This window comes from Periplaneta americana, chromosome 6, assembly GCF_040183065.1.
Source record: "Periplaneta americana isolate PAMFEO1 chromosome 6, P.americana_PAMFEO1_priV1, whole genome shotgun sequence".
Taxonomy (NCBI): domain Eukaryota; kingdom Metazoa; phylum Arthropoda; class Insecta; order Blattodea; family Blattidae; genus Periplaneta; species Periplaneta americana.
The window spans coordinates 101,635,416-101,652,208 of NC_091122.1; the positions used below are offsets into that span (position 1 = coordinate 101,635,416).

Below are 16,793 nucleotides of genomic sequence, written 5' to 3' on the forward strand. Positions count from 1 at the left end.
AATTTTCTTTTCACCTGAACTATTACTACAATATGCATTTGTATTTCTGTTCGCTCTATATATTGTCAATAACTACAAAACATCTTTGGTTACGGTATCAAACTGTTCCAGTCTTCTTTCATTTCTTGTCAAACTAACGGTAACTAAGCTTGAATTATATCCATAACGTGGTCGTTTTAATGTTAATAGATTTCTTTCATTTATCCATTCAGATTGATTTATAAGGTACACCAAACATATACAATATATTATACATTCAACATTGCATAGTACAGTCGTCTTCTAGCTGGTGCTTCTCCCAAAACACAGCGGTGGATGTAAACTTCAATTATTTGTTCCTACTCTAAACTTCTGCGCAGCCTCGGCTGTAGGGGCTTGGTGTGTGTATGGAATGCTGAGTCCACATTTTAGAAGCTACTTTCTGAAATGTCCCCCATAATCCCGTTATATGGGGATTCTATAGCTTTGCTTTGTTCCCCCCCCCCCCAAGGAAACAATTCTCTCTCCGCCTATGCTTTGACTGATATTTGCGAAAGTTTGAGTATTTAACCTTCATAACCAGAAGAAGAAGAATAATTGATTAAATGACGATCTTACTTGTGTTTATTGTGTAAGCATGTGCGGCTTACAGCTGTTTCGATGCTTCTTCACACCATCTTCAGAGCCTCTGAAGATGAAGAGGCTCTGAAGATGGTGTGAAGAAGCATCGAAACAGCTGTAAGCCGCACATGCTTACACAATAAACACGAGTAAGATCGTCATTTAATCAATTATTTATATTCAAGTGTTAAAAGTAGTGTACGAAAGATTCAACAAGAAGAAGAATTTATAGGCTACATTAAAATTGGACAGATGGGCGTTAAATTATTGAAAAAAAATTAGAAAGAAATACGTTCAACAATGCATGTATAATATAAGTTGTACGTCATCCAATCATGAATCAGAAATGCAGTGACGTGCATCTCTTCCTCCATTGTACATGCGGCCATATTGATACTGAAATATTAAATAAAATAACACTAAATTAAAATTACGTACGTAAATGAGAGACGATCTGTTGATTGAATGTGTCATGTGGCATGAATATTCAACGATTTTACTGCATAGCTCTCTGTAGCATAGTGGTGATGACAAAAGCTTTGGTGTAGGTGTATCCGGGATCGAACCTTAGGTCAACTGGCTTTTTTTGTTATTTTGATATTTACATTATTTTAAATGCGTTACCGGTATTTTATTTTAACCCGACATAAAGAGGGTTTACTACATAAATAATATATCCATAGTATTTTATTTATGCTGTCTCAAACAAAGTTACCATACAATTATGTGAATATACTGTACGTACGTAAGCTCACTGAAAATAACAGTGTATTAATTCTAAAATATATGTATTACAAAATATTGTTATTCATGTCCGAATATGTGTTATTGCTAAATTATATCTGTATTATCAGGTTGTGAATGTACAGTAATATGTATGTTAAGCCTACTGAAAATAACAATCTGTTAATTTTTTTAATATGCTTCTCTCAAAATATTATTCTTCAAGTCCAAAAATGATTTATTGCGAGATTAAACTGTATTCTGTAGCCTACATAAAATAAAAATGACATAATACAGTATTATGTACGAGTAGCCTATTTGTAAGAGGTCATTTAAGACACTGGTATGACATAAGAGGACATGAAGCGGACAAGGGGTACAAAATTCTCAATCCTATTATATATATATATATATATATATATATATATATTTTATTTACATATTGATTCTTTGATATGACCGATAAAGAGCTAAATTTTAACTCACCATGATAACCCAAGGGGTTCAGACTGGGAACAAGAGAATTCCCTATTATATCATCAACTGTCTTTAAATGTAGATCAATGTAGAACATTGAGTCTATGCTAAATCGATGTAAAGGGATCGAGAGGATGTTTTGTTTAGCTAACCTACAAGACAAAGCTAATTGAAAACAAAAACAGTAAGGCATATGATGACATCTTTTCTTTTCGGTGCCTGATCTTCAGCTGTTTTAAATTGTGTTAATCTTGGCAGGCATTTTGGCCAAGTTCATTCATGTAAGTGATGCTATGTAAAGATTCATTCGTTTTGGTTTTCTATAGTTGAGTTGCCGAGATCTCCTTAGATCAAAAGCAAAAAGGAAGACCTGGGCAATGCTGAGTGCTTTTAGCTAGTATAATATAATATCTATCATTCATTTCATGTAACAGATGTTTCAATTCTCAGGAATTGGGCGATTCCTTTCCGATGACCTTGTTAAGGAAAAACTATCTCTGGCCGTGGAAAAACGGAGAGCATATATTCTTCAGCAACTGGAGCCCTATATACGCCAGTCCGGATACAGTGTGTCTCTATCCATAGGTAAGCATAGCGAAGAAGAACATGAATCCAGAGAAATAGGTCTACATAGCAACAATTCACAAACATGGGTTTATACAGTAATTTCGAAATCTATATACAAATTAAGTAGTAAGAGATGGAATGAAAAAAACAAGTTAAGGAATTAGTTTGGAAATAATTTTAAAACAAATTTCTATACTGATATTAGGGAATGAAAGCAAGAACTGGAGAAGAACTGCACGAGAATATCTTTAAATTAAATAATATACTGGATGTAAACATTACAATCTTAAAATATATAGTCACAGTACTGTACAAAAAAGGAATTAGATAAAAGCAGTATTAGAAGGCAGAAACATAAGAAATTTCAAATACTAGTAAGTACTTAAGCTCTGACATCTCATTTATTATTCCTTTATTAACTGTCGTAATAATACATTTATCTGAAGGAACTGTTTACTGAATAATTGCTACTGCTGACTCTAGAACTAGTAGGTCTAGTGCAATTTGAGTACCAATTAATAATCTTAATAATCACTATGTTTTCATGGATTATTCAAATAGATTTGAATACGTTTACTGTGTTGTTTTGAAACTTGAATAAAAATGGGGATTCAAAGCGACCTGGGTCTCAAGAGCGATAATCTAAAAAGTGTAATTGGATCGTACTCAATATGGATTGAATTGCATGAAAATAGGTATTGTATTCAAAATGATTTCAATATGCTAAGCGCGTGAGTGATCGTAATTTATTTTATGTATCATCTGTTTTACAAAAAGCGAGCGCAATTTTGTATGTTGAAAAGTCGAGTTGTGATACATAATAGTTTCATTTTCCTAAAAGCCATTATTACCATTCTTCATGTGTCTCATTAAGAAAACTGAACATTGTTTATAACTGCACCCTCGGCTAGCATCTCTTACCCGCGGAGAAGAGACTGCACTATGGTGCATCCGTGGCTGCTGGCGGGTATGCTCTCTACCTCTTCTTGCTGCACGACGGAGCATATCACATTGCTCCGCTTACCTTTTACCCATTTCAGTGAGTGCTGATGACTACTGGCTTACATGGTGACCAACATGCTAACCAACATATCTACTTTCGAAATTTCAGCTTCTGTATTCAAATCGTTTTCAATACGTATCAGTCACATCGAAAACTGCAAGAAAACAGGAATGGTGGGGAGTCGTATTCAGTATGATAAATGTATTCAAATCGATATGAATACCAGTACTCCATGAAAACGTGGTAAATATTTAATTTAAAGATGGTCTTGTATTGCCTAATAATGTTAGTAATAAATGTCCAGCAATTATATCATCAGCACTGAGTATGCGCAGCTTTTCTTGAAATTGCACTTTAAATTTCGCTCCCAAATACATCTTGCGGCACACTTATGATTCGCGCGCGACCTTAAAATTCGTAGAGTATGCCTATTTCTGGTTCACAGTGATGTATTTTTCAAAATGAGAAATAAGTGGTATTATTTGAAATTGGATCCATATTATGAGTTGTTATATAAAACAGGAAAATGGTCTCTGAAATAAACTCTGCAAGTGCTGCTTTAACTTTGTAAATCAGTTTGCACATTAACCACATTCCTTGACTAGGTGAGACCGGGAGTGAGAATGGGGCCAGTGTAGAAGAAGAATACGAGGATCCAGTGCAGATCAGCAGGCCAGTGTCTTCATCCTCCAGCTCTGGTCTCTCTGACGACAGTATGAAAATCTTTATGCCGTTTGGCACTTTGCGAAGCCAGACAATCAAGTGTGGGCCATTATACCGCAAAGAGAAAGTTGTCTTCTTGGAACAATGGCGCAGATGCGCAGCAGGACTTCAGGGGCACCACATGATATTTTACTCCTCAGAGCGCGATGCCAAGCCCTCCAGCATAATCAACATCGAGGGTTACGTTGCCCGTCCTGCACCTCAGGCCCTTACAGATCCCAAGAAAAAGGGAGCAACATTTGAAATAGTGTGTCCTGGAAAGAGGGACTATCAGGTAAAAGCACTAATGATGTCTTCTTCTACTGCTACTTTTCAACATAGTTTCTCATTACAGAATGTATAAAGATAAAAATATTGTGATCCTGCAAAAAAAAAAAAAAAGTGACTTCGATATTTTCATGGACAAACATTTTAGCAACTCTGAGACAGAAAACTCGTTTTGTTTGGCATGCCAGATAATCTGTTTCTCTGCGTATGTAGACCTACAGAGATTTATTCTAAACTATTGTAAGGATTTCATTCTAAAATCAATATGACTGGGAATTATGAACATAAAATATATTAATTTTTACAAAAAAGAAATATTGGGCCATTCTTTGAAAAAATTATACAAAATGACACTTTATTAGAAAACAGCTTTGAAGCTATTCTTCCCATTTCTACATGTGTTAGTATTAAATTACATGCAATATGTCTCTAAAATGTTTTGTCAAACAAATTAATTATTCTTTACAAACTATAAGTTCCATTGAGGAACTCCTAACAGTAAAACTTAAATATATTATACTAATTTCTTATTAAATTAATTACCTGTCACGGAAATAAACCAAAAGCATACCGGTACTTAAATTTATTTTGAAATTAATTACTATGGAGAGCACTCACGTGATGTCGTAAGCATTCATGGAGGATATAAACTCAATTAGGCTCTCGAAGTAGCTACGCACAGTTATTTCTTAGTGTACAATTCTAATTACGATTTCCCAGCCTTACAATTATTATAGGCAGCTAATATTTTGTATTTGTCTATCCACTGTTGAGATTTGCATGCGCAGTTTAAGGGAAGGTTTCAGAGGAGTTTATTAACAGTTTTTGTGAGAAAAAACTTAGGCACCAGTTAAAAATTTTCTAGTGCCTTGGCAACTGGTTGCCTTGGGTTGTCTGCTTCTACATATACCTAGCTTTGAATCATATGAATGAAAATCTCTTTATGTCCTTAAAATTTTATCTACTATAGTTTTCCATTACAAGCATAGCTTAATTCTATAGTTGATAGTTAATTTTGCCAAAAATAAACATTTTGCAAACTTATAGCTCATATCGTTTTATTTGGAATTTTATGTTACGTAAGAAGAATTTTATTGACAGATGGTTTTTTAATAAATCGTGAATTTGAGTTTCTTTCTTAAATAAGGATATATTTTTATTTTTATTTCTCTTTATTAAATATGATTTCATTTCAAGAATAATAATTATTTATTGATTCGTAGTTTTTGAATATGAAGAAAACATGTCCAATAGGTGATGAGAAATAACAGTGTACACAGACAGAAAAAAAAACGCTTTTTTCAGCATCAGAGATGTATTTCTATGGTAATCTCTAAATCCATTCTTTTGCAGATCACAATACAGGTACTTTCGCTTTCTTCTTCGTAAAATAACATAGCTGTCTGTGATAATGGCAAGTGAACTCATACAGACGTAGCAATTTGTATTATTCTCGTAACAAATCTCAGTGAATGTATTGCTCACTTACTTACTTATGACCAGGGAACGGATTTATATGGACTAAAAATATATGAAATATGTAAATATATATGTAGTTATTTTTACCAAAATATGGAATTAAATATGGATTTTTACCAAAATATGGAATTAAATATGGACTTAAAATTATAAAAAAATGACTATGTACGTTAAATATTGGTACATTTTAATCAAACTAAACAAAAAATATAATGGACGTACCTTATCTTCCAATGTAGTTTCAACAAAACACAATTTTTATTGTCTGTTACCATAACAATAGGTTACAAACATTTCTTTCAAGTGCTGAAAAGTGAATCTTCTTCTATTGTCTCTGAGGATAGATTTATACTGACTAAAAGAGCGTTCGACGTCACAAGAAGTAACTGGTACATAATTCAATTTCACAATGTCTGCTGGGGATAAGTCCAAGTTAATCTTCACTGTTGATTCACCACTCATCACAGCAACAACCTTTTGTAGTTCTTCATATCCAGGGTTTTTTGAAAGTACAGTGTCCACCTTAGCTCTTACTGCATCTGCAACTTTACCTCTACCACGATTCAGTTGTTCCACAGTACTATTTATAATTTCAAAACTTTCAGATAGTGAAAGGTGCCTATTTTGGAGACTTTTGAGCGTTTTTATGATGCATGAAAATGTATGCTGAATGTGAGCTAAGTCATTCTTCACACTTATGTCACAGGTAACTGTTTTCGCAGTATCAATTGAGACTGCATCTTCAGAGTCCAATGCAAGGAGAACATTGTTAATAGAGTCTATATGTTCGGCATAATATTCAACTGCTTCTAGCCATGTACCCCATCTAGTTAAAATTGGCTTTGGTGGCAATGGAATTTCAGGGTACATTTCTTTCAACACGTTAACTCTACTGGGAGCTTTGAGAAATACTTTTTTCACTGATGAAATCAACAAATCTACTTTAGGGAAATTGTCTCTGACCACTTCTGCCACACGATGAAATGCATGCGCCACACAAGTAAAATGAGTCAATTTAGGATATACAACAGATAATGCTTGTCCAGCTTTGACCATATAAGGGGCAGCATCGCTAATAAAGAATAACACATTATCGTACATAATACCCTTTGGCCACAGGATACCCATAGCTTCGTTGAACAGTTTAACTATAGTTTTGTTATTGCACTTTTCTAGAACATCACAATGTAAAAGAATTCGTTCAGAATATTGTTCACTTAACAAACCGATAACTACATTACCAACAAGTCTACCTTCTTTGTCGGGAGTCTCATCAATGGAAACCCAAATTGAACTATCTTTAATTTCATCTCTTATCTTCTGTATTGTCTCATCGTAGATGGATGGAGCATACGTCTTCCTAAGTGTTGACTCATCCGGGATTGTATGTTGAGTATATTTTTCAAGGAATTCCCTGAAGACCTTATTCTTTAGTTTGTAGAGAGGAATATCAGCAGAGATGAGAGAACGGCACAGGTCGATGTTAAACTCAGATCTTACATTCGATGTTGTTGGTTGTGTTAAAAACAATTGTCTCTGCTTGGAATTTAGTTGTTTGTTGGCCTGATGTTTACTAGTTGTAATGTGTTGTTGCACCAGGAACTTTTGTGTAGATGATACTGCACACTGACACAAATTACAAAATAATATTTTATTGTCAGTTGATAAACCATCTTCTTTAAATTCTGAAATGTAACTTGTTAGTTTTGATTTTAAATTGACTGAATGACGTACTTTTGGCATATTTACCGTCTTTATAGTATGATTTACAAAACTGAACCTATGTGTACTCTGACTGGCATTTAACTGTTGAGCTGCACAACTGAAGTCTGTTAAAAATTTTAAATTAAATTAATACAGTTTTGTAACTTACTTTCCCATTGTTGATAGGACTGCTAATTTTCAAATAACTCTGATGTTAAAGGGATTACTGAACATGTGTTTAAATCTCTATTGTTGAAATGTATTTTTAAAAGTTAATGGAATTTTGTTTTGTTTTATTGTTAAACCTAATATAATATGGACTGTTTTATATGAAATATGGAAAATATATGGAAATTAACGAAAATATGTACTAAACTCTAAAATATGGAAAAATATGGAAAATAAAAGTAGGATTTTTCAACCCTACACATTGTGAAACATAAAGATAATGCAAAATATAAATTATATTAGCTTTATAAGTAAATATGTATTTACATATAAATCCTTTCCCTGCTTATGACTTATGACCCGGAGGTTCATTGCCGCCCTCACATAAGCCCGCCAGTGGTCCCTTCCTGAGCAAGGTTAATCCAGTCTCCACCATCATATCCTACCTCCCTCAAATCCATTTTAATATTATCTTCCCATCTACGTCTCGGCCTCCCCAAAGGTCTTTTTCCCTCCGGCCTCCCAACTAACACTCTATATCATACCTGCACAAACAGCACTCAACAAGCATGTGCGCTCCTTTGGAGCGGGAGAGCTGTGTTTACCGCTCGCCGAAACGGAGAGGAAAATACGTCAGAATGACATAGACTTGCTATAGGTAGAGGAGAGGGAAACGACCACTCTGTTATCTAGTGGAGTGCAGTGTGTAGGCCTATTCCCTAGTAACTGTTTCACGTTGCTTACCTACTGCTACAGTACAGTATGGAGGAATCTAAAAGACGGAACATAACATTTAACATTTAACGATTTATAGCTCGAACTTATTGATCTTCAATGTGACCTAAGGGCTAAAGATCGTTTGAATAATACTAGTAGCCTGGTCGAGCTTTACAAGACTAAACATTAGCAATAATATCCACGACTACACAGGCTGGCTGTGAAAATGATTGCAGTGTTTGGCTCAACATTTATATTTGTGAGCAACTGTTTTCTATAATCAACTTTCATAAAGGCAGACATCGAACATCTGTAACTGATGTTTCATTACGATCGGTAGGCTACTGTTCCTTTCAGCTGCCAACAGCATAAAACCTTGTTTTGATATACTGATAAATAAAAATATAACAAAATGATATTGTACATTTAAGTAGCTATAGAATTTCTATTATTTCTGTGAAATAAATATTTCTTTATTAACCTCTTCCCTTACTATATATTTTACCAGTTTTGTGAAAAAAGTGTCATATTTTTTTATTTTCGTATAGAGTTCATTTAATATTGCAGAATCATTGTACATCACTTATTTTCTTACATACCTAAAAAATCACTATGAAATAGACATACATTCTTACCTAACTTATTATCCCGAGTTATCTCGTGCACCTTGATTCCAGCTCTGGTAGTTGTTGCACTTTGATTTTCTCCTGAACTATTTACCAACTTATTTTTTTTTATGGATTAATTTATGAGGTACAATACGAGTGCTGTTATCAAGGCGTTAAATTAATGTTGCTTGTCCTGTGATAGACTCGAAAGCAGGGTATTACGCACAGTGGCACATTGCATTCCAGACAGTAGTATCTGCTCTTGTGTCGAATTTGATTGTATTTTGAGTCTCTCGCAATACTACACATGAAACACTGTCTGGTTGATTGTTCTTCTTCAGAGTTCATGGAATAACTTTTGGAGAATGTCTACCTGTAAGCCGAAGTGGACTGGGCGATTTTCCTGGCCATCCTGCCTTGAGTGATAAGACATTCAGGGTGTATTTTTCGAAAATCTTACGAATTACTACCATTCGATAGTCCAAGGGTGTCTTCCTGCCTTCAGATATCGTATACAAAATTTAGGAATTCCACAGGGCCAACTCCAGAAGATGAAAGAAGATATTTTTATAATATCGCTTTCCACTATTTTGCGGGACAGGATAAGCTGCCAATTGCTGGTCTACCTTGTCGACTCCTCCCATTGAGTTGTTATAGTCGACCACCATTTTCGGCTTCAAATCATCCTTGATGACGACCATCTCAGTGCTGTGTATTGTGCTAAGAAGCACCATATCTTTTTTATCCTTCAACCTGAGGGTAATGTTCTTGTCCCTCTGGAAGGGAAGGCCGCAGTTCACCCTTCTTCAGCTTTGTTCTCTTCATTCCTGGTGACATCTCTTTCCTACTCATTCTCACAGCCCCGTAAGTGTCTGTAGTGTGTGAAATGCATGTTGGATAACTGGGGTGATGTGTAAAATTGTCAGTTGTAAGACAATAGTCCCGGCCAAGTAAAGACTTTATGAGTGTCATGACTACTTGGCTAGACATTGGAATATCCTTGTAGTCGTTATCAAGAATGGTTCCTTTTCCAGTGTAAATTATACTGGACTAAACATACCCGCCCGCTCTTAGATTCAGAGCATATATGTCTTTATCCCAAACCTGGCTCGTTTTAGTGATATATACTGTACCCACCCTAGTCACCCCTTATAAATCAACAGGCTCTCTTCGATGGTAACATCTCTGTCGGGAGTGTATTTGTCTTCAAGATTCCGAAAAATAGGCCAGACTTCATTCAATTTCAGATTTGGGTGGGTTTCCGAGTCATGGTCCTCATTGCTGGTGAAGTGCAGGAATTTTTCAATTCGACAAATCTCCTATATGAGAGCGTTTTGGGAAGAATGGTGTAGCAGTCATTGAATATTTGTACCAGTACATCTGTTCTTCAGGTTTGTGAATAATGTTCTGCAGTATCACTATGCCCAAAAGTACACGTATTTCAGAGTCTGTAGTAGGCCGCCATGAATTATTTTCAACATCTGTGAACACTTATTAGCATGCCGAATCGTCTCCTCGAAAATAATGTTGATGAGGTCATTATCAAAGAATAATTTAAAAAAATTGAGAATTATCGTTATCAGAAACAATGTTAAAATTTCAGGGAATGGGGACCTCGGAGGTGCAGAAGAAATGGTGCCAGATGTTTTCTATTCAAACCACTGTCGAAAAGACGCGACATCAATAGGTCTGAATTTGTTTGTTGGTCTATAACTTCGTCTTCTGATACCGATGGTTCATTTCATAATCCTCTACAGATATTCCTGATCAAAAGTTTCGGAATCACTAACTTGATCCATCTTTACATAAAACAGCACAAAAAACACTAAACACAAACAGAAACCGCCAAAACTAACTAGCATCTACTCACTACTGTGTGTGAATGCTATATGAGCATAGAATTCCACTCGCAAGGAAGAAGTACAAAAAACACCACAAGATATAGCCATATCACTAACTTCTGTAGCCATATAGTGAGGAAAAGATTAATGGAAGGATGGAAACTTATATATTTGGGATATAATCTTTAGCAGCGAAAATGGGACTCAAACGAGTTAACTCGGGTTAATAACTTCTGACACAAGTTAGCAACACGAGTTAACTCGGGGTAATCAGGGAAGTGGTTAATTAATAACAGTCCAAGATAGTTTTGCAAACACTGAACGGGAATTCATTTCATAAACACTCTTACTAGTAGTACTGTATTTCCTTTTGTGTATATTTTGTACGAGATCAGCCCTTCTTCCAGTCCACCCTTATACAGAGCGCAAACCTTGTACAGGCTTGCTCTGTATGCATTTCTGGATTCTCCTATACGTGCTACATGTCCTGCCCATCTCAAACATCTAGATTTAATATTCCTAATTATGTCAGGTGAAGAATACAATGCGTGCAGTTCTGTGTTGTGTAACTTTCTCCATTCTCCTGTAACTTCATCCCTCTTAGCCCCGAATATTTTCCTAAGCACTTATTCTCAAACACCCTTAACCTATGTTCTTCTCTCAAAGTGAGAGCCCAAGTTTCACAATCATAAAGAACTACCGGTAATATAACTATTTTATAAATTCTTTCAGATTTTTTGACAAGAGACTGGATGATAAAAACTTCTCAGCCGAACAATAACAGGCATTTCCCATATTTATTCTGTGTTTAATTTCTTCCCGAGTATCATTTATATTTGTTACTGTTGCTCCCAGGTATCTGCATTTTTCCACCTCTTCAAAGCATAAATTTCCAATTTGTATATTTCCATTTCGTACAATATTCTCGTCACGAGACATAATCATATACTTTGTCTTTTCGGGATTTACTTCCAAACCTATCTCTTTACTTGCTTCAAGTAAAACTCCCCTATTTTCCCTAATTGTTTATGGATTTTCTCTTAACATATTCACGTCATCCACATAGACAAGTACTAGCTGATGTAACCCGTTCAATTCCAAACCCTCTCTGTTGTCCTGGACTTTCCTAATGGCATACTCTAGAGCAAAGTTAAAAAGTAAAAATGATAGTGCATCTCCTTGCTTTAGTCCACAATATAATGTATTGTTTGCTTCACAGTTCATTGCGCGAACGGCGAAGGACATGGACCAATGGGTGGCAGCTATTTGTCAAGCAAGCATTCAGCATATTCAGATGTCGTCTGCCTCATTCCCGATCAAAACCAGGCATCCGACACCAGAGCAGAACAGGATAGAAGACCCTGCGCTCCCAGACTTCAAGGGCGATATATATGATGATGCTGGCTCACTACCCAAATTAAACAAAAGCAGCGAGGACGTGAATTATGATCCCATGGAGCCTGAGGAGGAAATCTATCAAGACATCCCAGATGTATCTCGAGGAGGGAACTCAGGGGAAGACTCCAAACACAAGTCGGAAAATAAACAAATGGACAAAACCCCAACACTACCTCCCCGTCGACCTCTGCCTTCGATTCCGCATGAGGACTTGTCGGATGGTGAATCTGTGTATGACGACATTGGCCAGCACTTCAACAGCATCATATATAACAATGTGGGTGCTGGAGACAAAGAACCTCTACTTCCGCTTACATCAGGTGGTGGGCATAATGAGGAGGAGGACATTTACGATGATGCCGGTGTGGGTTACACGTCTCGATTCCATGATACCATTGAAACAAAAGAAAAACAGAGTAATATTCATAATGTTACTAATTTCGAAACTACTACACCCACTCAACCAAACTCTTCCAGCGAATATATGAATTGTGCTGGAATCAGAAACAAGCACAAGGCAACTGAACCCCAAACTACTCAACCAAATTCTGTTAGGGTAAATGTAAAAAGTGATCACAGCCATGTCCAAAAGAAACTTCCACACATCCAGCTAAATATGTCTAGAGCAAATGAAGAAAGTGTTTCAAACCATATCAATAATAAACCTCCAGCAATTAACCAAAAACCATTAAAGTTAACCAAAAGCAGTAATGCAAATAGCACAAAACCTCATAGCACCCAATTAAAAGAGTCTACGAACAGCTTTCATGTTCAAGGTGGAGACAATGAGACCAAAACTAACCAACAGTGTGCTTCAAAAGAGAAAGACATTCAAAACAGAATCAAGCAATTACAATTGACAATAGCGAGTGGAAATATACCGGTTGGCGGTCACCATCCAAATTACAAACCTCTGACTACAGTTCAACCAAATGAAAGTAATTTATATAAGTCTATGAAGAGCTACAATGACACAAATACATCGTCAATGCCTAGGCCTGCGGGAACTAATCTGCACTCTAACTACAAATCCACAAAACCACTGAAACCTAACACAAGTAATTTACATAATTTAATGCACAACGGAGAAGCTACCAATCCTGCATCTCAATCCCAACCACCTCCACTCCCTCCCCGTTCCTACCGCAAGAAGTAGCATTTTAATAATTATTATTCACTGGCTAAAACTGTGAGCACAATAAAATGTGTTAAGGTCAATTTGATTTGATATTTAGATGCTAAAACAACTGCTCTGACAATTCTTATGAAGGTGAGGAAGATAAGATTCCAGATCTGGATCTGTCTATCCCATAACAAAGTTCTGCTTATGTCATGTGGTAACTTTCGACATAAGCATATCTTTCAATTAACTGATTGGGTGTAACACACAAGAAGCCTTACATGGGAGACTGGATGGTAAATTTTTTTCAGAGTTACACGCACAGCTACCTTATGCTTGCTGGCAAAAATGCAGAGAACTATCACAGCCGTCCTACTGGCGATTACACTATAACAACCATACATCTGGTGTAAAGTATCTATTGTAGATTAATAATTGGTTTTTGTTCTCACGTGGATATGTATAGTATATAGTGTGGTAAATATTTAAATGGCTGCTAATGCCAAAACCTTATATTTCATCCATTTCTCTAACTTCAGAATCACACAGCTTGTCGTGTCGACAATATTGCTTAATTATATTACAACAGTTTACACGGGGCACGACGGAATCCAGATGCATTGAAACTTGAAACCCTCTGAGAAACATTAGCTAGTCTCTGACACTTGAAACTAAATATACAGGTCATTTGTCATCTCGTGAAACCAAATGCACGAGTGCACCGTAGCTTACAGTAAGAACTTTGTGGTGGGGTATATGGGCTAGTAGAAGTGTATCGAGGAAGGAAAGCTTCTCAGTCCACGGTCTTCTGCCCCTGACGAGATAACGAATGGCCTACACCCCAGAACACATATATAACAGATTGCTCATCCCTATGTTAAAATTGGTAGCACTTTGGAGAAACAACCACCATGATCACCACCCGTTCACCATAAATGAACACAAGATGGCAGTATAATCGCTAATGCATTCAAATGGGAGTTATGACGTGACTCCTTATGTAATAACTGGATGACAGCATAGTAAACCTGACAGAAGTTGTTACCGTCAAAGTCTATAAGGCCGAGCAATCTGGGTATATATGATCTAGGCCTATACTGAATACCAATCACAGCAATACCAGTATGCAACAAGTCGACGATCTCTCTTGAATCAGTCGTGTGTAAGCTGATATGTCAGACTTACTTGCAACTGTGAATGTGAGTATTTTATTATCAAGACGATGTTATAATATTGTAATCAGAGGTGAGCAGGAACTTAACATTAAGCTTGTCTAATTAGTGGTAAAGTATTCCTGTTTGTACAATTATAAAATGCCGCAATATTCGAGGAAGGACATCTGTTTGGCCAACTCTTTAGCAGCTACAAGCCATGTAGGCCTAGAGTTCATGTTTCTTTCTATGTATGGATGAATCCAATTTTGTTTGTCTATCGCGCTTTCTTCAGTACATTAAATATAAATGAAGTCCTTTTCATTGCTTGAGCATGACATTTTCGATCGTCCACGTCAAGAGCACAAGCACATATAATACAGCTGCGTTCATTTTGAGTTCTGGTTGCGTCGCTTCGTGTACGGAAAGTCAGTTTTGATTGATTTTATACTGGAGGTTCTTTCGAGTCATGCAGTGTGTGAAAAACTTAGGCGAGCGCAATGTGCTTGATTTTGCAGAAATAAGTAACAATTTTAACAAAACTTCTACAGTAGACCTTCAGTTGAATTCTACTGTAGTAAACTGTGTAAGTAACTCAGATGAAGACCACCTTGGTAGCTCAGGTGTCAGACCACTGGTTTACAACGACCACAGACTCAAATCCAAATCCAGACAGTGACAGAGTTGTATTTGTGATTGACAAAGTCAAAGTTGTTTTTCTGTGGTTCTCCTGTTTCTCCCTTCATTCCACTACCATTCGTCATAATTCTCCTTTCATTATCATCTCCGTTTCGAAAAATAGGGCACCACTTTTGTTAGTACCTCTGCCTGCAGCAGTGGGTGTCCCTTGTGGTTTGTCCAAAGATTTGTAGACAGGAATAATGATGGATTCTGAATGACTCACAGATCTGCAGAAAGGAACGGGAGTCTTTCAAGATCTGTGAAGTACAGAAGACCATCACAAAAGGTATGGTATTCAGACTTGTTGACGGGAGAGGAATACATGGTGCGGAGAATGGTGGAACTGGCTGAGCCGGGTAGTACAGAAAGCCTACTTTGGCTGAAATGCTTAGGGGTGCTCCTGTTCTGCTCAATAATTACCAGATGAAAGTGATTAGAGCTTAGTACCCATAATGCAATCACCAAGAGACTGCCTGTTAAGTAGTGTGCTGATATATTTGGAAATTGAGTTCAATTTTCAAAGTCGTCTCTCATAACTAAAATTTTCGTCAGTCTTTTTAAAGATGGGGGGCATTGTATTTAAAATAGGCAATGACAATTTCCACTTAAGTGCCTTTCTCTTCCCTCGTCTACCTGCAGTGGTGTGTAAGGCGAATACAAATTGGAATTTAAGCAGAGTAAGTAAGACAGAAAGGAATATTATATATAATAATTTCTACACATGGACCCAAAAATGTTGTTATTGTTTAGTCAATTGTCCGAAGACAGGTTTGAACCTTATAATTCACACCAATCAATAAGGCATCACTCATGAGGAAACTAAGCCAGGAAATAATAAGGTAGGGTGGCCAGTTCCTTTCCCCCTTCATTGCATATATTGCTGACTAGTAACATATAACATTGATAAGACTTCAGAATATACAACAATAAAATTGTTCTTCCTTTGCCACATATCATCCCAGAAATGAGTCATTTATATATCGATAATTAAAAAGATAGCAGTTACGAGTAGGTCAACCATATTAGCATTGTATTTTATTGTGGATTATTTTCTTCCATATTTTATAAAATAATTCTTTAACATATTTCATTACAATTTTATTACATTACGTACAATTTACTGATCTATAGAAATGGCAAGTTATAAGCTTATTCAAATCTGACATTGTAATTACTAATTACCTTTATTAAATGTAAGGATTAACCACTGGCATAGCATCAGTGGAGACAAGATAATTGCTCACTCAAAATTTAATAAAAAAAAAAATACATATTCACAGGTAAAATTATTCGTAATCTGAGTTAAAAATATTCGTAATCTGAGGTAAAAATTATAAAAACATATATATTTTTAACAAAAATGCTTTCTCCTTCAAATAATGTTAGTTCTCTTCAATTAGAGAGTCAATATCAACTTGACTCAATGTTGTGGTACACAGATATAGAAACTCTTGTCGAATGCCAAACAGATTTTTATTTTCTGAGAAACAAAAAATATATATTTCTGTTTATCTTGGTTATTTTAATGATGCTCTATCAACTACGAGATTATTTAGCGTCGATGGG

The 16,793-nt window shown here is 36.0% G+C and overlaps 1 protein-coding gene across 1 annotated transcript in view; it reads left to right on the forward strand.

The window, feature by feature from the left end:
- LOC138701566 (uncharacterized) overlaps positions 1-13,910 on the forward strand; it is a 52,906-nt gene extending 38,996 nt beyond the window's left edge. The window contains exons 2-4 of the mRNA XM_069828586.1: positions 2,251-2,385; positions 3,976-4,367; positions 12,097-13,910. Coding sequence (XP_069684687.1) covers positions 2,251-2,385; positions 3,976-4,367; positions 12,097-13,431 — 1,862 coding nt within the window. The 3' untranslated portion in view covers positions 13,432-13,910. The remainder of the gene's footprint in view (positions 1-2,250; positions 2,386-3,975; positions 4,368-12,096) is intronic.
- The last annotated feature ends 2,883 nt before the right edge of the window (positions 13,911-16,793 follow it).